Raw genomic sequence first — 27435 nt, forward strand, 5'->3', positions numbered from 1 at the left:
TTTTATAAAGTTAATATGGATATAATAAAAGTCTAAAGATAGAAATTTCTATATACAGAATAGTTAATACAATAAATAGACTCAAAAAATTAGATGGTTAAGAATTATTACCTCTGGTATAAGACTTATTTCAACGAGTTTCTAAATCATAAGTTTTAGGTCTGATAAAAAGATTTTCTACATCTGAAGTATTTGAAGATACTGCTTTACTTCAATAATAATTTCAATAATGTACAAAACTAAATAAAAATAAAAACAGATACTTGTGACCAATTGATTAATATATTTAGAATTCTCTGTCATAAAATGGATATACTAAATCACTTGTTATTAGTTGTTATATAACATTTTTTTTCTAAACCAAACTCTAAATGATATTGAAGTGTCTACATGAACCAATATAGCAATATTTTCCAATTAAATGGCACATCTTTACAAATTCGATAACACAACAGCACTATTTCTTAATATTTTTTACTCTTTTCTTGTGATAACTATCCCTTATCTACTTTTGGGGGAATTAAATGCCTTACCTTAACATTTTCACTTTAAAAAAATACTTACTTCAAATTTTTTCAATTGTATTTTTTTACAGTTCAAAATCTATTCAAACCTTGAATTAAATCCCAGTTTTATGATTTTTAGATAATTACTGTCACTCATGTGATAACAAATTAGATGATTTGTTTTTATGTTACAGTAGGTATACAAAAGAAATGTTTAAAAATTGTAAATGCCACATGTGCTATAGAACTTTTCCAAACATTTTATTATTTTACATGCATGGAATTTCCATATTACTTTAACATTATTCTTATGTAATTGCTTTTGAGAATTTATACCAACTTCTTTCTGTGAGCCTGATGGTTTAAGGGCCCGAATTTTTAGAAATTTGTAATTGTTAAAACATTTTTTCGGAAGTTAAAGTAAACATCCGTCGTTGGAAAAAAAACTCATTGCATAGCATTGGATTAGATGTCACCTCCAACATCAACAATCAAGTGGGAAAGTTAATATGCTGTTGCGAAATGAAGGCAGTCCATTATGAAATGACTCTTCGAAGAATGCAAGACATCGTAAACAATGGACACTCATGTGACCCATTTCCCACAATAATGATATAAAAGCTAGAGTCACTGGAAACTCGGGGTGATCGACACAGGAAGATATTCTTGAGCTAGTGTCTATTTTTGTCTCCGATCTCCCGATCCTGTCCGAGAAGACAATGGAGGAAGACACTTAGGACTTCCACATCTTCCGTACAAGAACAATCATCACATACAACTCCCCATTAAGACTAAGAGGTATTTTAGGCTAGAAATCTGAGAACTCTCTCTCTCTGCAATAAGGAAATTAGGCATGCGACATAGAAGTTAGAGTAGTCTCCAGTCTTTTTGTAAATAATTTGCATTTTAACTACATTTAACCTTATTTAATCTGTATAATCTGCATGTATGTTTAACCTTAGAGACTCAATAAATGCTTTGTTTATTTGTTAAAACTGTCTATTGTCAAACTGTCTATTATTCCAAATCTGGACACCTATCAACTTACCCATTGCACCTCCCCACTCAATAACTTGCCCTCCTATCAGATTTAAAGCCATCCGGTGACAACGTGAGCAGGTTTTACAAACCCGTGCCGATTAAGTGGAATTTGGGGAACAGCCGTGCCCCCAGCTTCTCACATTTGTATATACGTGGTATGATCCAAAAGTTCGGGGAATGCAGTAATCTACGACAACAAAAGCATGTATTTGAAGTTACAGCATATGAAATGGATTCTACCAAACCATTTCTACGTGTTCAGGTTAATTTCACCCATGTCATGTGATTAAACCGCGAGCGCTGCTGTTTTTTTCCAGAGATAGTTACCTTTGTCCTGCGACATAATCAAAGTGTTTCAAGAACAACCTCCAATATTAAATTTTGTCAGCATTTAGGTAAAACACCTATGGAGATTTTAAAATTGCTAAGAAAGGTGTACGGTGATTCTACAGTGAAAGGTCACGGTGAAGTCGAAATGTTGGAGGTTGTTCTTGAAACTCCACTTTGATTACGTCGCAGGACAAAGGTAACTATCTCCGGAAAAAAACAGCAGCGCTTGCAGTTTAATCACATGACATGGGTGAAATTAACCTGAACACGTAGAAATGGTTTGGTAGAATCCATTTCATACGCTGTAACTTCAAATACATGCTTTTGTTGTCGTAGATTACTGCATTCCCTGAACTTTTGGATCGTACCACGTATATTGTAGCAAGTACATATTATATACAACTTTTCGTTTAGAAAACATTTTTATTAGAAAACCAAGAAACCATTAAATTTTCAAAGTTTTATTCTCATTTTACTTTCATTGTGAAGTATTTCACTTTTATTAACTATGCTCTCCATTTTTTCCCCTCAACTTTTGTTGAATTTTAGCTATTCAAAATGACTGAAAAATTTTCCTTAAACAGATAATAATTCATGGAAGTTTCTTTTGCAAAATATTAAAAAAAAATGCTAATATATATGTACAGTCACATCTTGTTTACACATTTTTTGAGAGAACTGAGTAAAAAATACACAAGTGAAAAAATGTACAAGTAAAACTATCTTTGAATTGCTTTCAGAGTGACTATAGTTGTCATAAAAATATGGAATGGCACAAATTAACACCTATATAACTGAATTTGCAACTGTAAATCTTAACAAAAAGCTTCAATTTGCCGTGTATAATACATTTGAATAACATAAAGAGGAAAAGTACACTTAGTCTGAAATTAGATCTTGTATTTTTGAACAAGTGGTCAAACGTTATTTGTTTCTTGTTTTTTCCAATGGATTTTTAGACTAGGCAGCTATAAGCACTTACAGTATATGTTGTTCTTCACTTAAGTTGCAAAAAAAGAATGTGTTCTGAGTTATACCAAGAGCTTTCATGGTTTCATAGAAGGCAGAAATGATAGATTGGTCATGGCTAACCAACATGGTCTGTTGATTGATTCTGATGACAGAAAGTGTGTTGTCAAACAAGGAAATTGGCCAACATTGATTTGCAAAAGTTTGAAAAACATGACAATTTGTTGCCATCAAACACCAATCGGTAAACATCTTGGATGATATTAGTGCCAACTTACGAGTAGCAAGTAGCAACATCCATCATCTTATTCCTTTCATCTCTTTCATCATCATTAATTGCCAATAAAAAGCAATTGCAGCATATCTTTTGATAAAACAGCCATTTTAATTTGGAAATGCTGTATGGTTGCTGGAGGGATATGTTACTTAGTGTTTGCTCTCTCTACAAACACATACTGTCACATCTTGTCAGGCAGCAAACACATCCACCAACCAGCAGTTGGTCAGTAAAATTGTGTAGTGTTTACCTCACTTCAAATTGCTTGGAATTGTCAATCCCAAACCTGAGCCATAATCTCTTCATCATTCTAGGAAATGAAAACAGCAAAGCTGTCATCAGCTTATAAATTCCTCAAACTCTAGGCTATCTGCATTGTGACTCCATTCTGACAGACAGGAAGAATCTAACAAGGAGCAACCAAAATAGTTTTTAACTTCCCATCTACTAAGAGAGTGAGAGAGAAAGTTTCACATTTTCCTTTTCTCTGGCAAATCATTCATTTTCCTTAGGAGAAAAAAAGCAAGGGACACTTCTGATAAAGTCAAACTGCATAAACAGTAATTGTAATAATTAGTGTAAACTGATTAAACCATATTTTATCACACCTCTTGTAAGGCATTACTGATATGATATGTGACATCAATTGTCGCTCCTTCCTCTGAAACTCCAGTAACATGAAAGAATGAAGAGCCATTCTGAAAGCTCACACCGGCAGCAAATTGTGAAAGTGAATGAGAAACATAGAAAGTGATTTTCTTTTGTTTAGCAAAATTGGTTTACACTAAAAGATGTAGACAGCAAAAACTTTTTAATATGTTAAACTGATGAAGCAAATGAGAAGTTCGTCGAAAATGAATCGTGTTACATATTATTTGCTAGTGATTTGCTGTCACTGTGGACTAACCTCAAGTGAATATATGATTTACTATTTCACTTTTTTATTCCAAGTGAAGAATTCCTAAGAAAACATGCTGTATGATATTAAAAAATATGTCATGCAAGTATAAAATTGTATAAATGGAAAACATAAATGAGTTTGAATATAATATAAATTGAAACAAAATGGAAAAAAAAACAATTTATCATCAATCCTTTTAAAAATAATTTAGAATTTATACATTTATTTATTTTAATAGTGTGATAATTTTGTTAAATGTTATATAAACTATACATACTTCGACATTCAAGAGCAGAAGGTGGCCTAAACATATGCCACAGAGGTCTCGAACACACTTCACAAGCCGTAGGCATATGAAAATTTATAGGAAAAAAGTCGTGTCCTTTATGTTCAACAGTTCCCGGTTGCATTAACTATAAAAAAAAATTACACAATTCAGCAAAAATTTATAATACTATTTCAAACAATTAGTTAAATAAGTTTTTATTTTAAAATTTAGTTATCTTAACATACTATTATTGATAAAGTTTTCATTTTACATCAGTATTAGCTTTACTTAAATATTTTAAAAATTTATATAATTCCATGCCTAAAAATAATTATTATATATCTTATATATATAAAATTAATTAAACAGAAAATTAAAAAAACTAATAAAATCCTTAACTCTCTCAAATATGCAAATTTCAAAATTTTTAAAATTTATTTTCCCATCTTTCAAAAGTGCATTACATCTATTACCTTTAAAACAGAATAATTTTGTTTTACAAGTATTTAATTTTTTGTGATTATTACAGTTATGTATTTTTAAAATTAATTTTCATATTTATAAGAAAATTAAACTGGGACAAAAGTCAAAATATAATCTTTTTGTTTATGAAATAAATTTTTCTAATCTTAAAACACAGAAATTGTAACAAAAAGTCTTCTGCTGTTTTTAACCTTGAAAACAAATGTGTACATTTGTATATTTTAATTAAGATTCAATAATGAAATTATATAAAAATCCCAGAAAAATCAAATGTTTATATAATTCCATTAAAATTTTTAAATTAGGTTGTGACTGAGTAAGTCAACAAGCATATAGACAATATGAACCATTTACAAATTACATATACAGAAACACAGCACAAAAGAAATGAATTAAACTTTCCATGATTCACAAAAATGGAAACAGATAGAACTTTTATTTTTATAGAGAAATTTTTATATTAAACTTAGCAATATATAATATGATTATAACTTTGTCTGGTTCCTGTGGATAAAAATAAGTTTAAGACAGTGTTTCTGGTTACTCTGTATTCAATTTGTCATTTAAATATTGTATGCTATTAAAAAATGCTTGTTCTTAATGTAGTAAATATAAGAAACATTAATTTAATAATTATTATATTAATTACAAATATCAATATTTATTTTTTTAAACAGAAAACTACTTATAACATCTTGATCATAATAATACATGAAATACATTAAATAAATCAGGGATGGGCAACCTTTTTCTACACAAGGGTTGCATTTAACTTTTAAATAATGCAGGCTGAACACAAGAGAAAAAAGAAAAAAAAAATGTGAATAAATCACAATTCATATATGATTATAAATTAACATAAATGTGCTTAATTTGACTTCTGTCACTGATGTAAATGTAATACATCCAGAATATTTGGTTGAGCATTAGTCACTGTTAGTTTTATTAATTTAAAACTATTAGTTTTGATGTGAGTTTGTAAGAAATTTCTTGTTTTTACTTTTATTAAATTTTTACTAAGTTGTAGAAGATAATGATAGAATTTTTGCTCCAAACTTCCTTAAGATGGAAAATTGATATATTTAATAATATTTTGTGCGACATGGGCCGGGCCAAATGTAGCCCAAAAATGCAGGTTGCCCACCTCTAAAATAAATCATTATTTAAAACATAAAAAGTTACGCAAGATATTAAAGTTTAACACACATGATTAATCTAACAATAATGCAATTACTTTCCTCTTAGGTTACTTGGTTACACATACCAGCAACTCAGATGAGTCACTAAGTGGCATCATTCAATGGTCAATGTGAAAAACTCTATACCCCTCAGTGGCAGCCACTTGTGGGGATCTCTCTTTCTCTCCCTGCCAAAGATTTGAGTCAATAACAACCGCATAAAAGCATACATTCAATACAATGATTTCAAAGAGAAAATGACTGAATGTGACCGAGTAGTTGCACCACTCGGTGGTGCAATTGAGTGGCCTGCCTGAAAGCACCCTTAATTAATCTTTTCATTAAGTATAATCTTTATTTCATAACAGAGAAATAAAAAAATTAGGTGAGATTTTATAGTATAATTAATATTTTATTGAAAAGATACCAATATTTCAATAATGTGCATCACTTACTAAAAAAATAATAGTATGCAAGATTTAAAATCAACAATATTCATAACAGTGAACATTAGATTTTAAGAAATATTTTTATACTAAGAAAATATTGTGTTGACTAACCTCTTTTGAAAACTGAAGTTCTGGAGGATGGGTATTATCACTGGGTTTTCTGCTTTCACCTTCTCCAGCATATAACAACTAGAAGAAAAAAAATTACTATTTATACACAAAGAATAAATACGTAAAAAATACAAAATAATTTTACACTGATCATTCAGATAAGAATTAATAATTAGTATAGTAAATATGTATTTTTTTTACATTTATTAATTAATTTAAAAATAATCATAAATGAAGTATGTAAAATATATAGAACATTTTATGTTATAGAAAAATTAATCAAGATGAGTTGAGAATAAGATTTTTTTTCTAGAAGAGTTTTTGCTGTAAATCTAAATTTGATTTGCAATTTTTATCCAATCAACACCTTTAACTCTTTCTTGACCAGGGTACCGATCTGTCGTACCCCTAATTGTTAAGCAAATAGTCCAGGGTACCGATTCATTGAAACCCTGTTAAAAATTGATTTTTATAAAATTTATCGACAACAGATGTCGGCACACGACGGCAGCGTCTGTTTCACATATTTTTGTTCGGGTGGTGTTTCGTCGACTTAAAAAATTTTAATTAATGCTTTTTTTTTCTTAATTTTTCATTTTCTGATAATTTTTTATTTCATTTTTAGCATATTCATGCAATAATATTACTATAAGTTCATTCATGCTATAATAAGTTTATTCAGCTATAATATGTCAACATATTATAAATATTCAAGTTATGACCTTCAGTTCTGATATTTTATATATTTTTTTATTTTAATCGAAAATATCAGCAAATGTTACATCTATTGCTGCTGGTAATCATAGGTTTATTACAAAAATATATAATCTCGTTTGATATGAAGTGAATAAAGTATATTAGTTCATTATATTAATTGATAGCAGAATAAAGTTTTGATATAATGTGCGATAATTTCACAACAAATAAACGTACATGCATAATTGTTATATCCAGTTGTACAAAACAATATTCTATGTCTTTCTGGCTCAGTGCCAGCAAAAAATTAGGTAACTAGACAATGTTAATTTTGACAAAAAGTTACAAATTATCAAGTTTAGATGTCAGTTCTGATATATATTATTTTTTTTCTTATAAATTTTTCTAATAAAATGTATTGAAAAATATGGTATTTAAAACTAAAGATATTAATAAATGTAGATGATTTTTTTTTCATATGAATATAATGATAATTTGATTTTTGGTGAATTTTTAAAATAATATCGCCCAAGTGACCTCGACTGACCTATATTGCTCTCGGCCATTTTAGAAAATAAACGTAAACAAGGGGACGTAGCAAACAGACATGAAAGAGTTAAAATTTAATTATAGTGCTGCTGCTACAAGTAAAGTTTTGAAAAAATTAGTTATGTATTTGCTTTTATTACAGTTTTTAGAAGGTTGTAATATTAAGAAACGAAGCATAAAATTCATAAATTCCAATGATTTAAAGTTGATAGGGAAAAATATAAATAAGTAAGTTCATGATAATCTGTGATGTAATAAATATTAAAATGTCTAAAATATCATAATTATGTGTTATGTTATCAGAAAACTAAAAAATTTAAAATGATTATAACTTACAATTCAGATTTATAAAAATCTACACTATATAAAATTTATTGGATATTTCATTAAACAGTTATATTTATTTTTACAACAAATTCTGTAAAAATACGCAGTAATGAATTAATCATTTGTAAAATTATAAATAGGCTTTTAATTATTAAAATTATAATATACAAAATGTGAATTCAAAAGGAACGATGTTTTACACATTGAAATATTATACCTGAAATATCCTAGGAATATCTTTGGCATCTGCACGAATAACATCCCCTTGAGTCACTGATCTAACATGAAATAATTTACTGCAAAAAATAAAATTAATTAATAGTGATAAATTGCATTATTCAAAATTAAGAAAAATTTTATACACAAAATACACAATACTATTTTAATAGTATTGTATAAAACCAGAGTTGACTAACATTGTGTAATATCATAATCAGATTTCCTTATTTCTCTTTAACAAAAAAATTAGGTATATAATCTAATATTTTAAATAATAATTAAGAATAATTCATAATTACAAGATTACAAACTTAAATGGAAACAGAGTTTTGTTTCAAAAACTGTTTCCATTTAAGTTTATTTTCTAATTAAAAAGTTTTTCATTTTGTTTAATATCCTATATTATTATTATTATATATTAAGTTATGTGAGATATACTCAGTTAACACTGATGGCTGTGTACTATGCTGGACCAAAGTCAAGGCATAGTAATCAGAACAAAAATTAGAGAAGTGTATCAGTGTGTGTGTGTGTCTGTGTCTGTGTCTATATTCAGGAATTTCCTCACAATATGACATGTATTCAATATAGTGGCCTTCCGTAGTGTGATGTATGGTATGTGTTTCTATTCAGTTGTAATGTGCCCAGGCTTTTGTGTAGTGTGTGTGGTATCACACCTGTACAGGAGAGAATAACAAGTACAATAAGCACCCTATCCATCCTCCACAGATGCCTTATTTCCTGGGTGAGAGTTCTGTGTACTTGATGACTTTTTCAGTGCATGTGTTTTGTATATTGTGAGTGTTTGGAATGGATATGTCTATAATGTATGTGATTTTATTGTGTTTGTCAAAGAGTATGATGTCTGATCTTTTGTGGTAAATTGTTTTATCTGTGATTCTGGTTCTGTCGTAGTACATTTTGTGTGTGTTGTTTTTCAATACTGTCTATGGAATGTATTTGTAGTGTGTTTCATGGATGTCTACTAATTTGTGTTTCTTTGCAAGCTCTTGATGTATTATATTTGCTACTTGATTATATCTATGTAAATAATCTGTCTGTGCCAAGAGCTTGCAACCAGAAGTGATGTGTTGTATGATTTCTGGCATGATGTGACATTTTCTGCATGTGCCATTTGTGATTGTTGTATCTTTGAGTACGTGTTTTCTGTACTTTTTAGTACTTATGACCTGATTCTGTATGGCAATCATGAATCCTTCCATCTCCCCAAAGAAGCATACCCGAGCTAACCAGCTGTTTGACACAATTTTGTCAACAAAATCCTGAGCCAGGTCATAGGGATGTTTGCCATGGCATGCCTTTCGCACCCATGATTGATACGTTGTGAATGTAAATTTAATGGTGTGTTATTTGAGTCTGCTAGAGTTACTGCTTTATGTAATTGTGATTTTTCTTGTTTTTTGTAAAAAACTCTCACAATGTCCGTATTTGTTTGTAGTGAAGGTTAACTATGTCAATCAGGCCACGTCCACCATCTTTACGTGGAAGGGTTAGTCTTTCCATGGTGGATTTAGGATGATGTTGTTTATGCTTAGAAAGTTTTGTTCTTGTTTTCCTTTGGAGTTGCTCAAGATCTGTGTGAGTCCAATGTATAACTCTAAAAGAATATGTGAGTACTGGGATGAAATATGTATTTATTGCTTTAATGGTTTGTTTTGCATTTAACTGTGTTCTGAGAATAGTATTTAACCTACTAGCATTTTACTACTTATATTATATTATTTTATCACTTTTAACAGAACTGAAAATAAAACAGTTGGCATAATCAACAAGTTGTCCTTAATACAAATATTTCAAAACATCTGGCTTGATCTTTTACAACTTCTAAATTATACAAAAAATTTCTATTAGAACTGTGACCTTGGATGTTCTAACTTTCTTTTGGATTTTACAATATTACTTTTGCCAACAAGAAAGCTATAGCTCAACATAAGAATGTAATCTGTTATAACATTTCAAAAACTTGAAGAGTTGTATCAAATATTTTCTTTTTATCCAATAAAAATATTTATTTTACTCAACTGTACATTTAAATAGTAGTTTGACATTTCTCTCTATAACTGATTATTTTTTCATATTATTCATATATATACAAATAGATAAATGTTACATAATTACTTTCTGAGCAAATTGTGCCTAAAATTATTTAATAAAACAATGTTATATTTTGTAATTTATTGATATTAAATAAAATATAATTAAGAGCTGTCATATATGTATTGTCTTAAAATATAAAAATAGAGATAATGTTTACAGTAAAGTGAAGCAACTGTATAAATAATTTTTGACAACTGGAATACTTTCTAACAATTATTTAGAGTAAAATTATCATTTAAATTACAAATAAGTCATAATATTTATTGGTTATATATATATATATATATATAGCCAATATTATGCTTAAAAATTTGCTTATATATATATGTAGCAAAAATGGTATAGCAAATTTTTATATAAAGTTTTCTTTATATTTCAGTTATATATTTGCTTTGAAAAGTTAATTCAGAGAACAGAACTATAAAATTTCTAGTAACAAAATTTAACTTATAAAGTTATTCTATCATGCCAAATTGAAGTTGGATACTTTATATACTTGTTAAATTACACCTATTTAATATTAATATATGATATAAAATATAAAGAATCTCTACTAAATTTTATATAAGCTACAGAGAAATAACTATGTTAATTCTATGAGAATATATGAAAAAAGTTAATTAAATAAATCATCTAAATTTTAAGTGTTACAATTTAATAATAAAATAATATAGTCTTGTAACTAATGTCAAAATAAATGCTCAGAATAATTTTCAATAAAACATGGAAAAAATAATCAGCATTTCATTTATAAACAAATTTATAGGATGAATTTTATGGAATTAAATAAAAATAAAATAATAAAAGTTTAAAAAACTATTCAATTGGGGACAGAAATATGAGTAAATTTAAATTTTCCATAGCATTGGCTCCTCCTCAAAAAACAGAGTATCAAGGTTACTGCATGAAAAAGGAAAATAAGTAGAGAACCTCAAAACAGCTGGAATAGTTTACAAACTATTTTGTACTATAGTATTTTGTATCAAACTAAATATTATATAGGAGAAACAAAGAGATTACTCAAAGAAAGAGTAAAAGTTGCTCAAGCAGCTATCAGATTAGGTATTGTGATGTCACCATGGTATTTACTTTGTAATAAGCAAATTGTAACATTAATATGGATAATATTAAAATTTTCTGTAAAGAAAAGAATGCTATTAAAAAAATTTAAATAACATTTTTCAATAATAAATAAAATATAAATAATATTTTAATCCTTTCTTGATATTATTTGAATGTCTTTAATCACCTCTAAAGTTGGAAAAGGCTAAAAGTTTTTCTCACATATTACATTTTTTAAAATAAAACATTTATCTTATTCTTCATGAAATTATAAAATGTTGTCAAATTTCCTTAATAGCAGGGTTGTGGAGGGCACTGGTGTTTTAGTCGGAGTCTTCAAAAATTCACTGACTCCGACTCCTTTTCACTTTCCCAATTTGTTATGTATATAAAACAGAAAAGTACTTGAATTTGTGTCAAATTTGACCCTCCAAGTTTTTTACAAACATACATATTTGGAGATCTCCTAAACCCAAAAAATGTCAAATAAAGGAGGAAAATTCATGTGTATGTGTTGGCGTCTAATTTGTTGAATTTTTTTATCCTCTGTTCTGAGACATTAAACAATATATCAGAATGGGTAAAGTTTAAGAAATGAATTTGGCACAGTAGCTTGAATAAAGGGGCATTACTGCTGTTAAATGTTGGTTCTTAATTAAAAGTCAACAGAGTGGAGACATAGAAGGGGCCTTGTGTTATATCTCCAGTGTGGTCAGATTTAATGAATATTTTATTCATTAGCGTTCACAATTTTTTATAAAACTTGTTTGTACCCTCAAAATTAAGCTTGAGTTCTAATATAAGCACAGACAAAAAAAGAAATCTTACAAAATTTAAAGATGATTTTTACAACGCACTGGAAAAAGTAAATCATATTGACCATTCTTCAAATTTGGATGTTAAAATGACAATTCTGCACTATCCAGATATCATCTAAGGTACAGCAATGCCACCAACCCAAGTTTCAGTAGAGCATTTATTTTCCACTCTTAAAATTATTAAATCTGATTTAAGAGTTTCCATGAATGCTGACTTAATAGAAGCAATCTTTAGCATACATTTTAAAGAAGTAATTCAGTTTGTAACAGAAATGCAAAACAATAAATTAATCAGCATGGCAAAATAAGCAACCTTTTTCTTTACCAGTCTAAATGTTATATTTCTTATTCTTGACTTAGTTTAATATATGTGCATACTTATATATTACCTAATATATGCATATATTATGTACAACATTTTTATTAAACTAATTTGTTTGTGTACGAATGTATTTACTGTTTTTATTTATACATGATTACTAAATACCATTGCCATCATCAAACAAATCAATAAACATGAATTTATATATTAAGTAGATGTGTCAAATTTTAATGTTTAATTAATTTTTTAAAATCGTTTTATTTTGTATTTTTAAAAAAGTAATCAGAATCGTCATTATTATTTTCCTGTCTGTTATACAGTATAGGCTTTTAACAAAGGAAAAGAATGATGATCAGTCAAAAAATGGCTTCCCCAGATATTTACTCTTTTGGATTTGGGAAGTCTTGAAATGTAGAGAAATACAAAAACATCCAGGGTTTTTCTGTATACACAAATGTTAGAATCTGTGTGGGGGCACAATTTAGTTCAACCACTTTGAAGCTTAACTCCTGTGTTAAACCATCTGACTCTGATTCAAAAACCACAGAAATTATTAAGCTTCAAACAGGGTGAACAAAATTGTGCCCCCCCACACAATCTAACATCCATACATACAGAAAAAAATCCCCAAATCTTTGCATATATCAAGGTGTCCCTGTCCAAAAATGTAAAATTTTGGAATGGTCATTTCCTCACTACACTTTCCCTCTGTTATATATAACAGCTAGGAAAGTAAAAATTATCAAATACATATTTATGTATTGACTATGTCGTTACATTAGCTTTGGAATAAAAAAGTTTCTACTTTCTATCTTTATTAGAACTCTATTTATTGAAGCTTTTATTGTGAGGTCTTGTGATGACATCAGAATTCCCAGGCATATTTTATTAACAAGTTTGCCCCAGGTCAAAGTCAGAGGCGGATAATAAGGCAAAATCAGAGTCGAAGTTGGTAGATTTTTACACGACTCCACAGCCTTGCTTAATAGTATAAAATACAGGAACAAATTTATGATTTAATAAATTGTAAAATTTTGTTAGGAAGATCACTATATTAAAATAAAAATGTCTCAATATAATACAATGTAACATAGCCATATCAAACAGAATACTAATTTTCTGTACTAGTAAATTAAAATGAATAAATGATATTTTAACTTACTTATTTAAGTTTTAATTCATACTCAGAGATAAACATAAAAAACACATTTATTTTAAATTAAATTAGAAAATTCTACTAATTTTGTTTTATTTTGTTAAAGATAATTTGTCACGAAAAATTTAACTCTTGCCACATAACAGGTATTAAAATTTTGCAAACAAAATGAATTTAGTGAAATTATTTTATCCTGGTCAAACTATGTCATTAAGGGTTAAGAGAACAGATTAATTATCTGTTGTGTATTAGAATTTAACCTTAAGATTTAAATAAACATATAATACTAAATAATAATTTATTTATATCTTACTTTAAATCTAGAATAAGAATTGGATCAGCATTTGCCTTGTCAGTTTCACTGTTGTAGAAAATTATTTTACGACGGCTTACTACAACATATTGTTTTTTCCATCCATGTCTACGAATGTTATGCTTATTTGGTACTGAAAGCCATCCTTCTAAACGAAACTCTGAAAAAATAAAATAAAAATTATGAAAAAGCTATTGCATATACAATAAATTCTCTGCAAAAAAAAGAAATTACAAAGCATTTTTCTTTCAATAAAAATGCTAATAAAAGAAATGGTTGTTTAAAAATAACATTATTATTACTGGTAATATAAATTATTATTAACCATCCTTAAAATGGATAACAAATAAAATACCATAACATATTAATCAGACTAATTGATATGTCTGTGTCTTGTTTATAAAATCATACTGCTTGATGTGTTACCAGCTTAGAGGTATGAAGGAGTACACATGTCAGGAGTTGCAATTTTGCACAGGGTATTAGGTGCTCAAATCATGCATGCATAAAAAAAACCAGATTTGTAGGTAGTCAGGGGACCAAAAAACCGAGACAAAATAAAAAACAAAATGGCAACACTCTCTACAAACAGGTAGTGTGAGATTTATGCATGCGTTGCTGGTTGGTAAGTTGGAAATATGAATATTGTGAAATCGAATTTCGACAAACATGTGTGCTGAGAAGTTTGAAAAGCAAATGTTGCTAAATCAAATTTTGACAAACAAATCTTAGAAAATACCCATTTAACTGTCCTGTGTTATTCCCCATATATTTCTAGTTGCCACATGCTAACCTTGACCAATTGACTGAAGATATCTCGTTTCATCATTGGAACTTTTTGAAACTAGATGGTGTGTCGTTCATAATTTTATATTAAAACTAACTTCCGAAATATAATTATTTTTTCTTTTTACATTTATTAATGTGTATATTTCATTTGTGCAAAATAAAAAAATAATTGCAAACAATACAATAGCCACCAAAATTTTTTCAAAAACAGGAAATTTTTGCATTGACAAAAATTCAACCTGGGGCATCATACAACGGAGAGAAATTTCAACATTGGATAGGTTAATTTCACTGAAAATGCATCTTGGATGACCTCGTGGTCGTGGCTGTGGCCAGCGAAGCTTGAATGACTGTGCTCAAAACCAGTGATACCAAAGATGATTGGAGAATGAGAACGAGACCCGTCGTGAGCATCAAAGTGATCCAGCTTAGTAGTGAGTCTCCGAGACATAGTTTTGTCCTAAATACAGCCTTGCCACTTTACTTGTTTATATATGTAATCATCAGCATTTCAATTCCAAATCAAATTTAAAGGATTTTTTGCCATTGATGCTTTAATATTTTCTAACCAGTAAATTCATGTGTAAAAACCAAATGTTAAATTAAATGTTTAACAAAAACAATTTAAACAACAAATAACATTATGGGCTTTGCAAATTTGTTAACAAGAAACAAACCCTTGCAACAGAGTTCACTATAAAAAAAAGTTTATTAAACTAGAAATGCTTTCATTGGACTTCCTAAATACAAAATAAAAAGTAAGTTTTATAATATCTGTTGTAATATAACTCAAATTTTACAATTTAAATTCACTAAACACAATAATAAAACTAACTAATCATTAGTAAAAAGAAATTGGCAAGGGCTGTTGCAAAACTTTCCTGCCACTTAAACAGAAGGTCAATAGAACCAGAAAGACAGTCAAATAATTTTCAATTATAAAAAGTTCTTCTAAAAGTTAGATAAAAAAAAAGACAAAAGCCTTATATTTCAAGGGTAGGAGTGGGTTTTTAAAAAGTTTGCAAATGCCAAAAACAAGTAAAGTTTTCATTAAGTCAGACCCCATTTGAGATATGTCCTCTTACTCCCTATTTCTCCTTCCCCTCAACAATAAATCTCCAAAATGTAGAAGCATCAATACCCCCTACTTAGTAGTATTCCTGAAATATTTTAAAATGTTTGATCTATGGAGTCCTGAGATACAAAGAAAAATACAAGCCGACAAACACAGAATTTTTGAAAGAGATCTTAAAATGTTGAAAATGCAAAAAACTCAGTGAGTCAAAATTTGGTCAATTCAATATTTTCCCCTCTGTTACTTTTAACAGCTTACTAAGAAATTACACATTACAGTTATTCAAAATCTCAACAAGTAACCTGATTAGGAAAAAAAACCTTGAAAAAATAATTCTTAATTAGCACAATGATTTAAAATTCAATAGCAACACACAATTTTATTTTAGATTTTTATACAAAGAGTTTGTTTCAAAAGAATAGAAATTCATTATTTGGTATACAATTTCTCTTAATAAATTTTGTTTTAAAAATTTAATAATAATACATACAAATTATCAGGTCAGTCCATAAGTCCATGAGCATTTTTATGACCTTGAGAAAAATCTTGTTTTGCTGTTAAAAATGTCAATCTAATGTGATAATTTTTACACTGAAATGTTAAATTGGATCTCATTCATATAATACTGTTCAGAATTGTGAACATTTCGGTTGTTTATTTTCGTTAAAATGGAAGTAACTGATGAATATAAAAGACATGTTTTATACTTTTTATTTTTAAGTGGTGAGAATGCTACAAATGCAGCCAAAAAAATAAATACTGTACATAGATCAAATCGTAATTAGTGCAAGGACTGCACAGAAGTGGTTTGAAAGATTTAGAAACAATGATTTTAGTGTGGAGGATAAGGCTCGTACTGGAAGACCTGTTGACTTTGATGATGATGCTCTCTCTGCACTAGTTGAAGCAGAACCATCTTTAACAGTTGATGAAATTGTGGAACGTTTAAATTCATCCCACGGAATTGTTCATAGACACCTACGACAAATCGGAAAAGTTTCAAAGCTAGGAAAATGGATACCACACGAACTGTCAATAGCTAACTGACAACAACGTGTAAACATTTGCACGTGTCTTGTATCCGTATTGCTTTAGAACCTTTTCTTGGTAAGCTGGCTACTGGAGACGAAAAATGGATCCTCTATAATAATGTGATGAGAAAAAGACAATGGATGGATTGTGACAAGCAGCCAAAACCGACTGCAAAAGGTGGGTTGCATCCAAAAAAAATTCTTTTGTCTGTTTGGTGGGATATGTCAGGTGTAATTCACTTTGAGCTGTTAGAACCTAATCAAACAATTACAGCTCAAATGTATTGTGAGCAATTAGTGCGTTTAAATGAAAAATTGAAAAAAAAAAAAAAATCGACCGTCGTTAGTGAACAGAAAGCAGGTTCTCTTGCAGCATGACAATGCCAGACCACACGCTGCAAAAATAACTGTACAGAAACTTGAAAGCTACAACTGGAAAATTTTACCTCATCCACCATATTCACCAGATATTGCAACCAGTGATTATCATCTTTTTCACAGTTTGCAGAATTTTTTAAAAGGGAAAGGTTCGGTTGGTTCGAGTTTTTTGGCACAAGAGCCATATAGGCCAAGCTGCGCCATGACAAATAGTGAAATTGAACGAAGCTAAATATATATATCATAAAATATTAATACAACACAAAACCATAAACAAGTGCAAATAAACGGAACAAGATAAATATGAGTATAAAATAAATAAATAAATAAATAAATTAGTTAATTTAAATCTCTCTATTAATATTTATAACTTTCAAAAAGTTCAGTATCTTATCAAGATTGGCCTCTGGCCCAAAATCTCTCTCAAACTTGCATTTCCGAAATGCTGTCTACGACTCTTGTCGAAGGCAACACAGTTGCAAAGTATGTGTTTAACACTTACAGTACAGTTGCAATACTGGCATACTGGCTGCTCATCACCCTTCAAAAGGTATTGATGAGTCAGCTGAGTATGTCCAATCCTCAGACGAGTAAGAATGACTTCAGATCTCCTATCATACCGTTTGTTGTGTGTCCAATTTTCTATTATAGGTTTGATCTCGTAAAGTTTATTGTGGACTTGTTCGTTCCACACATTTTGCCATCTCTCTGCTAGTCGTTTTTTAACGACCAGCTTCAAGTCACCTCCTTCAATAAACATTGTATGCTGAGAAGGACTTGCTGACTTTGCAGCTGTGTCAGCTTCTTCATTCCCTCTTATACCTACATGGCCTGGGACCCAACAAAATTTTACAGAGAATATTACTCGCAATAAGATGGCAAAACAGTTTGCGAATTTTAATCACTATGGAGTGAGAACTAGGTTCATGTGAGATCAAAGCCTGAAGTGCACTAACTGAGTCAGTGTAGATCACACAGCGACGATGACCTTTCCTAATTACATATTTTAAGGCTAGGTAAATAGCCTGCAACTCTGCAGTAAAGATGGAAGAATTCAATGCAATTTGTTCTGCCACAATCTCATCCTGGCAGACAAAGGCTGAGCCAATGTAATCAACTGATTTCGATCCATCAGTATAAATAGAAATTAAATTCCTGTCGTGGTATTGAATTTCTGCAAAGCGCTGTCTATAGATGTATTCTGGGGTGGATTCCTTAGGAAACTGCTTTAAGCTAATGTCAACATTTATCACAGGAGTTGACCAAGGTGATATATTATTCACCTCGACCTGTGAAATGTTGCTTGTGTCCAGGTCAATCGTGCTGCTTACATTCTCCATTCTAATGTCAAATGTAGGGACACAACTTGCGCGAGCTGCAAATAATCTTTTCAGCTGAGTATCTGGACAATCAGCTAACAGTCCGTTCTGAGATTTTTGTTTAATGTAGTAAAAAAGAGATAACTGTTCTCTCCTAAGAGATAGTGGAGGCTCATAAGCATCCACATACAAACTTTGAACAGGAGAAGTTTAAAAAGCACCAGTGCACAAACGCAATGCTTGGTGGTGGATTGGATCCAGCATCCGAAGAGTAGATTCTCGCACAGAGCCAAACACAACACATCCGTAGTCCAGCTTAGAGCGGACAAGGGCCTTATATATCCTGAACATAGAACATTTGTCTGCTCCCCAGAATGAGCAGCAGAGAACCTTTAAAAGGTTCAAAGCTTTTAAACATCTCTTCAAATTGCGCAAGTGAGGCAAGAACGTCAATTTTTGGTCAAACACAACACCCAGAAATTTCGCCTCGTTGACCATTGGGATTTTCACTCCATTTAGGTAGATTTTGGGATCCAGGTGCAAACCACGCCTTCGGCAAAAGTGGATGCACGAGGTCTTCTCTACGTTAAAACTAAAACCATTGGTCTTGGACCAGTTGTCTATGCGATTTAAAGAGGTTTGCAGTTGTCTCTCAATAAAACTCATATTACTAGACTGGCAGGAGATCTGAAAGTCATCCACATACAGAGAGTGTTTCACATTGGGAGGAAGACACTTAGTTATGCTGTTAATTTTAATTAGGAACAGAGTCACACTCAAAATAGAACCTCGAGGAACACCTTCATCTTGTGTAAAAGGCCTAGATAAAGTGTTGCCCATCTTGACTTGGAATCTTTGATTCTGTAGGAAGTTTTTTATAAAAATTGGCAAATTACCCTGCAATCCAAAGTGATGCAGATCACGGAGTATCTCATATCGCCAGCAGCGATCGTAGGCCTTCTCTATATCGAAAAACACAGACACTAAGTGCTGTCGTCTAATGAACGCTTCGCGTATAGATGTTTCAAGGCTTACTAAATTGTCTGTGGTACTTCTGTTCCTACGAAATCCACTCTGATGTGAGTGAAAAGTAGTTCTTTTCCTCTAAGAGGAACATCAGGCGTCTGTTTACCATTCTCTCGAAAAGTTTACAGAGGCAACTCGTAAGAGAGATTGGTCTGTAATTAGAGGGATTCTTGTAGTCTTTGCCTGGTTTGGGAATGGGAATAATAATTGATAGCCTCCAAGAGTCAGGGAAAATACGTTCTGTCCATATTCTGTTAAACAGATTCAGAAGGTTACTAAGGAATTGTCTGACAGATTTTTAATCATGCTGTAATGGATTTTATCCGGGCCTACAGCAGTATTTCCCGAGCGAGAGATTGCTGTACATAGTTCTATTCTGCTGAATGGCACATTATATTCCTCATTAGATGGGGAGTGGAAGTTTAGATATTGTTTTTCTCTTTGGGCTTTATAAGCTTGAAAATTCCTTGTGTACATTGTATTGCTGGATGACGAAGAAAACGTTTCACCCAACAAATCAGCAATACCCTGTATATCGCTGATTATTGTGCCATTATTTCCCAGCATGGACAGAGTGTGGGAAGCACATTTCCCATTAATTTTATGGATTTTATCCCAGACTGCTTTTGGGCTAGTGGAAGATGTTATGCTAGAAACATACTTCCTCCAAGAATCCCTTTGGCTTTGCCTCCTTATTTTCCTGGCATTGGCCTTTGCTTTTTTAAAAGCAATCAAATTGCTAGCAGCGGTGTATCTTTTGAAAATCCCCCATGCTTTCTTTTGATTTTTAAATGCTGCCTTGCAATTCTGATCCCACCATGGTTTCAGATGTTTTGGATATCTGGTCGATGTTTTCCCCATTGTTTTTTTCGGCTGCCTGAATAATACTGGAAGTGAAAACTTCAACTGCATCATTAATATCAGCGGTATTGACCATTTCCTCAGTGATGTTAGCCAAAGAGGAGAATTCAGGCCAATCTGCTGTTTCAAGTTTCCAGCGTAGTGGACGGGCTGTTTCACAGCTTTCTCTGCCTCAATATTTTAAAAATATTGGGAAGTGGTCACTGGAAAGTGGATTAGATCCAACCTCCCATGTAAACGCTGAAAACAGATTCGGGGTTGCTAATGATAGATCAATGGCAGTGAATGTTCTTGTTGGGGCATGGAAGTATGTCACTTCTCCAGTATTGAATAAATATAGTTGGTGATTACCTATGAATCTCTCAATGGCTCTGCCTCGACGGTTGATATCGTGACTGCCCCACATTAGATTGTGGCCATTGAAATCACCCAGTAAAAGGAATGGAGTTGGCAGCTGTTCAACCAAGTCATCCAATTCATCCTCATTGACTCTGACATCTGGTGGCAAGTATATGGAACAAACTGTGACAGTTACACCAATTGAAACCCTGACTACCACAGCTTGCAGCTCTGTTGTTATTTGTACCGATAAGGACGGGATGCGGTTTGAAACCAGTACAGCCACACCTCCACTGGCGCGGGTGTGGGTGTCATCATCCTTATGGTAGAGATCAAATCCTTTTAAAGAAATTTTTTCTCCAGGTTTTAGATGTGTTTCCTGGAGTGCCATGCAGAGAGATGAGGTAGATGATGTCAAGTGTTTAATGTCAGAGAAGTTGTTGCGGAAACCACGACAGTTCCATTGGATTATTTTATAATCCATTTTGTGTTTGAGGCAGCATTCTTTGCGAGGGTATCCCTCTTTAATTTAACAGGGAGTCTCTCTTTTGGAGGTGACATTGGTTTTGTAATCTCCGTATTAGGCTCTTTGTCAGATATGTCAGAAAACTCACTCACAGATTGAGCTTCTGATTTTTTTGAAACTTTAGAGAGGGCTGCTTTCACTCTTTGTTTGTTAAGTGGGTTCTTACTGGCTTTTTTAGAACCCACATTTCTGGTTGTTACCCCTGATTTACTTACAGAGGTTTTAGTCTTTGTGTTCTCCTTTTCTTCTGATTGTGTAGATGGGATCAATAAGCATCTTGCATGGCAGGTAAGAGATTCGCTTGGAGATACAGAAATATCTGTTTGAACCCCACGTCTTAGTAGATTTCAACACGGCAGCAAATGTCTTTTGTTGCAAAGGTGCACTTGGAGTGACCATGCGACGAGCCTCTGGATATGAGATGTTTTTCACAGCTTTTACCCGTTGAATCTCTTTTTCTCTTTGCCATGCAGGGCATTTCCAAGAGTAGGCAGGATGGGCATCTTCGCAGTTCACACAGTGTGGAGTACTTTTACACTCAGTACTGTCGTGTCCTTCAGTTCCACACTGTGCACATAAGCTTTTGCCTCGGCAAGAGGTCTGGGAATGTCCAAATCGCTGGCATTTGAAGCAACACAGCGAATTTGGAATATACGGACGAACTGCTCAGTGCAGATATCCTGCTGTAACGAAGGATGGCAATGCCGGGTTGTTGAACGTCAGAATTAAATGTTTTGTGGGTATCAACTTGCCGTCTCGACGGATCGAAATGCGTCGGACAGAAGTGACACCTTGGCCTGAGAGGCCGATCTGAATGTCTGATTCATCTTCAGACATCAAGTCAAACTCAGATATGTCACCTCGTGATGAGTTCAAACTTCCGTGTGGTGTGACTGATATATATAAGGGAAAACTTTTGAGGATGAGAACAATGTAAAAAAGGCTATTTCTGAATATTTTGATTCAAAACCGAAATCATTTTATGAAGACGGGATTAAAAAGCTACCATCAAGATGGCAAGAAATTGTACAAAATAACGGTTATAGATTGAATAGATTATAGATTGAAATAAAATTTAATTAAAATTTTTTGCTGCTTTTTTTGTAGATAAAAATACACATGAACTTATGACTGACCTGATACTTTTTAGAGGAATTATTTTTTATTTTAGCATTAATTTTCTTTTTTGGCAAAATGTCATCATTTTCTGAGCTTTCCTGTTGGTCTTAATCTCAATTATCAGCAACATCTTAATTTTTCTCCCCATAAAATCTGATATTTTTTCATTTGCTTGCATTTGCCTATCTTTAAAAATTTTTTATCTTTTTTTCTGTAGTAACTCTTAATTTAATCTATAAAAAATAAAGCACAGCAACAGTCTTTTGAGTCCATTTATAACACTATAACCAACAACAGCGATACCTGGTTTATAGGAGAGCTAGAATAAGAAGCTAGGCCAAGAAAGAAAAATATTGTACAATCAGTTCTGATTCAAGAAAACTGGGTGAAAGGCACAAAACAACATTGAAAATTTCAATATTCTAAAATCTGCAGGAAAATATGAGACAACACATGTGCTTGCCTTTAAATAAAAAAATATCAAATGATGGGGGTTCGCATTTAAAAATTGTGATGTTTTGTTTCGGGATGTTCTTGAACCATGTTAGCGCAAACCATGGTGTACAGGAGATATCCCCAATTCTTAAACTGTGTTATATGCTATATTATCATGTACATGATATAAACTAGGATATATGTTTATGACAATGACAATGACATAATCCAGGAATACATCATAAATTACGTCATTATATGTGATCTATAAAAGATATTAATTTAATATTTATGAATTTAAATGATTTACCAGGAAATCCATCATCAATATCATTATCTGGGCCACTGTTTATGCTTGCTGTTTCACTATAGAGAGAAGATTTTTGTAACTGTTCAATTACATAGTCTTTAGAATCCAATTCCATTTGTAGTTTTAGTCTGGACTGGCTTTCATCGTTCAAAAGAGCCTGTATTTCAGATAATTCTTTCTGAAATCTTGCAACCATTTGATTGTATTTTTCACGTTCCTATAAAGAAAATTTAAGAATCACTTCAATTTTTGTTTAAATGATTAAACTAGTTATAAAAGATAACATAAGAAAACTAACCAAAGTAAGTTCTTGCTGTAATTTTCTACACTCTTTTTCTTTTTTACGTAGATCGATAGAATTTGTTTTATTTTTCTTACCAGACAAATCTTTACGATTCATGATTTCGGCTAATTTATTTACAGCCTAAAACAAATAATGTAATATATTTATTATTTCAAAATCTTTCTAAATTTATTGCTAAAATAAAATAGTTATAAATAATAATTTTCAACCACTTGGAATTTACTTAATTGATCATTTTATTTCATTCAAATCATACTTACTTGCATTTTCAACATTCTTTCTTGATCTAACTGTTTATTTAATTGTTGTATTCGATCATCAACAGTGGCACTCTGATTTCTAGCATTATTTAGATCTAAAAAATGTACATAAGAATATTTTTAATATATTGTTACTTTTATTAAATTAAAATATGGCAGAGATACAGATATCATATAACTATCCTAATTAGAGAACCTGATATCTGAAAGTGCTATATTAAAACTTGCTGAATATTTTGTGTATCTGCATTAATAAAACAATCACACACAGTTAAATATGGAACTATTTATAACTTATTTTGTTGCATCATAGGCTATCAATACAATGAATTCAATTGGTCCAATGAATACTACATGCAATTGATAGAACACCATCCAACACTATGCAATTGATAGAACACTGGAAGGATCAAGATGTGCAGTAGTCATTTCCTACTAAGCAATAATGAAAAATTAACTTACTTAACTTCAATGATTGGTAATATTTATTCAGAAAATTTTAATTCTTATCTTTAATAAAAATAATACTTCTTAAATAATGTTAAAACTAATGTTGTCAGTCTACTTTATAGATCATCTTCAGGAATTATTTAATGTTGAATTACAGAATATTCAACCATTATTTAAAAATATGAAAAAATTGAATATAACAATTGCTATCATTACAGAACATTCAACCATTATATCATGTTATAGATTGAAATGAGAAATATCAATACTACAAGATAAAAACGTTTTTCAAATTTTTAAATAATTGTTAAATGTTCTATAATTTAAGTAAGGAAGATGGCCTATAAGGCAGCTGCTGAAAACCCTATACTTACATTATTTTGCTGTTTCTGGCAGTGTTTTATTATTTGAAATTAAACAACAGTAAATAACATGTCGTTACTTGTCAATAAATTTAAAAATTTGTTTTTATTGTAGTATTTTCTTATTTTTTTCTATGATAAATAGTTCACAAAATTTTCTAACATCAAAAATTTTTTCCCTTATTTGGAATTTTGTTGTCAATATTCCTACATTATCATCCTTTCTTCAATAATATGACAAATATTTGATTAGTTTTTGAAACAATACTGAATGAATTCAACTAAACATAGTGGATAAATTTTATAAATGTTGGAACTATTTTGGACAATAAAAGAATTAATTTTGTAAAAAATAAAAAATACCTGACACACAACTATTTTAAAACACTATATTTAACGTGCTTATTTTTATGTATCAATAATTTATTTAATATAGTCAAATTAAATCAATAGATTTTACAATATTGGTATTTCTTTCCTATAAAATCTTTAAGAACTATCATCGAGAATTAAATATATTAAAATATATCTGGACTAAATATTAATTTATGTTAAATGTTTTAAACTTTTTTCAATAAAGAAACTTTCTACAATAAACTTACCATCCTGTAGAGATTTGATTTTAATATTTAATTCTTCTTTTTCTCTTGTCAGCTGTTCTATATTTTTCTTATATTCATTTTCTTTATCTTTCACCTATTTCAATTACAATAAAGATATTTTAAAATATTATTATTATTTTTTAAAATTTCTAATAATTATTTATACATAAGCTGTTGACCCTTTATTTTATGAATCCTGACATAATAGATTTTGGAAACAACAAATTAATCTATGGTTCCAAGGCATCATTTAAAAGGGAATCATCATTTAGAAATATCAGACTGTCAACATTCCTGTACAGTTTGTCTGTTAGATAATGTTGACAGCTGTTATTTACATTGTTACTTAGAAGTGTTTCATTATTAGGATGCAACCTGCCTCTCTCTTTTATCACATCTCTTAAAGTTTACTTTGTAGCTGTACATATCTATAAAACAGGATAGAAAAAGCTTATAAATCTAACTGTTGCTTAGAAATTGGCATTAATAAGGAAGGTACAGGTTGAAATGAATAATCCTCACTCTAAATTATTTTCAAAAAGTTACTACTTGAAGAGGGAATCAAACAGTCTTGAGGGCACAAACAGCCTTGAGAAATTTAAGGCAAAGCGACAATTTTTTTTACCTTGAAGACCAGTATCAATGGTAATGCTACCAAATCAGATTCTGTGACTAATAGAAAAAATATTGAGATGAAGAATAAAAGATCTTGAAAAAATTAATCATAAATTTTTCCTTATATTGTGATTATTATTATATTCTTTAGATACAATGGATGAATCATATTATTAAATCATCACTTCCCCATTACTCCATTATATCAAGGATCAACAGCACTTATACAAAACAATTCTGATCAAAATGAAAGATTATTAAATTTTTTATATTTAAAAGTCCATTTAGTACAGTCCAAATTAGAAACTAATGACTAAAAAACAACAACAAACTAAATAAAAATCACTTCTTATCCAAGAATTACTATTATTAAACAAGAAAAATAGCATACCAATTGCAATGCTGTGTCTTTATTAGATATTTCATTACGATGCCTTGATATTAATTCTTTTATCTCAATTTCTTTCATCGTTTTCACTTTCTCCAAATCTGCAACCGTTTCTTCAGCAATCGATCGAGCAGATGCTTCTGTATCTACTGCAGCATTAACTAATTGTAAGAGATGATTTATTCTATTTCTGTAAAAATAAAAATAGTATTAGAAAACAAATTATTACATATAATTATTATTTTAAACAATCAAAACTTGAATAAAAATCTGATATTTAATACTAAAATTAGAAATGAAAAAAAAACTAATGATAATTGTTAAAAATAAAATTATTTCAAAGAAAAGTAAAACTTACAGTAACAATAAATAAAATTTATAAGTAATTCTTAAAAATTATTATATTATATTTAGATACATAAATACTTATTATTATGTTATGTAGTAGGTGTAATGTTCTATAGGCTGTAAGGAACCGAGTCCGAGCGTTATTTTTATTTTATTATTATTTTTCGTTTTATTATATTTTGTTTGGGGCTTATGTTTATTTAGGACGAAGGTTCCCCACCACTCTCTTGTTAGTAAAAAAAAAAAAAAGAAGATAAAACAACTCACGGAGAAATAAGCGCCGTAGGAAAAATCTTGCGCACTTGCGCTGCCCAGCGAAAGTAAACGGTCCGCAGAAAAAAAATGGAGGGGGAGTCCCCACACTCACTAGTAAAGAAATACTTGATAAACCGTCTTAACATCCCAGAAAATTATGATAAATACTTTGTAAATGGTTTATAAGCCTTGTCGGAAACTTAAAGCTGCCAGAAAAGAAAATTAATGTTAGCAACTAAGTATGTAAATAAGGGGAGTAACACAGCTGAAGTGTGACGTCACCTCACAGTATAAAACCCGTACGTTAACCGAAGAAGGGAGAGGTGATTTCCAAATCGAGGCGACTTTGAGAGCGAGGTGAATTCGAAAGCGAAGTATTTTCTGATAGAAGTCCAGATTGATAATTGGACGACCCAAGGTGTTAAAGAGGAATTCGATTGACGATTTGACGATATCGAAAGGATTGGAGAAATAGGTTCTTCGTATAGTGAGGTGACGGATAGACGTTTAATTAGTAAGAGATTTTGTTCATAGTTTCTAAGTATTTGAT

At 30.6% G+C, this 27435-nt stretch overlaps 1 protein-coding gene across 2 annotated transcripts in view; it reads right to left on the reverse strand.

Moving 5' to 3' along the window:
- Rok (Rho kinase) overlaps positions 1-27435 on the reverse strand; it is a 129590-nt gene that overhangs the window by 4401 nt on the left and 97754 nt on the right. For both annotated transcript variants that reach the window (XM_067279044.1, XM_067279043.1), the window contains 9 exons: positions 26286-26472; positions 25280-25373; positions 23866-23960; positions 23600-23725; positions 23302-23518; positions 14094-14253; positions 8303-8381; positions 6514-6591; positions 4302-4437 (listed from right to left, as the gene is read on the reverse strand). In XM_067279044.1, the coding sequence (XP_067135145.1) occupies positions 4302-4437; positions 6514-6591; positions 8303-8381; positions 14094-14253; positions 23302-23518; positions 23600-23725; positions 23866-23960; positions 25280-25373; positions 26286-26472 (1172 nt within the window). The remainder of the gene's footprint in view (positions 1-4301; positions 4438-6513; positions 6592-8302; positions 8382-14093; positions 14254-23301; positions 23519-23599; positions 23726-23865; positions 23961-25279; positions 25374-26285; positions 26473-27435) is intronic.

The sequence above is a fragment of the Centruroides vittatus genome, unplaced genomic scaffold, assembly GCF_030686945.1.
Source record: "Centruroides vittatus isolate TY-2023 unplaced genomic scaffold, ASM3068694v2 contig_854, whole genome shotgun sequence".
Classification (NCBI taxonomy): Eukaryota; Metazoa; Arthropoda; class Arachnida; order Scorpiones; family Buthidae; genus Centruroides; species Centruroides vittatus.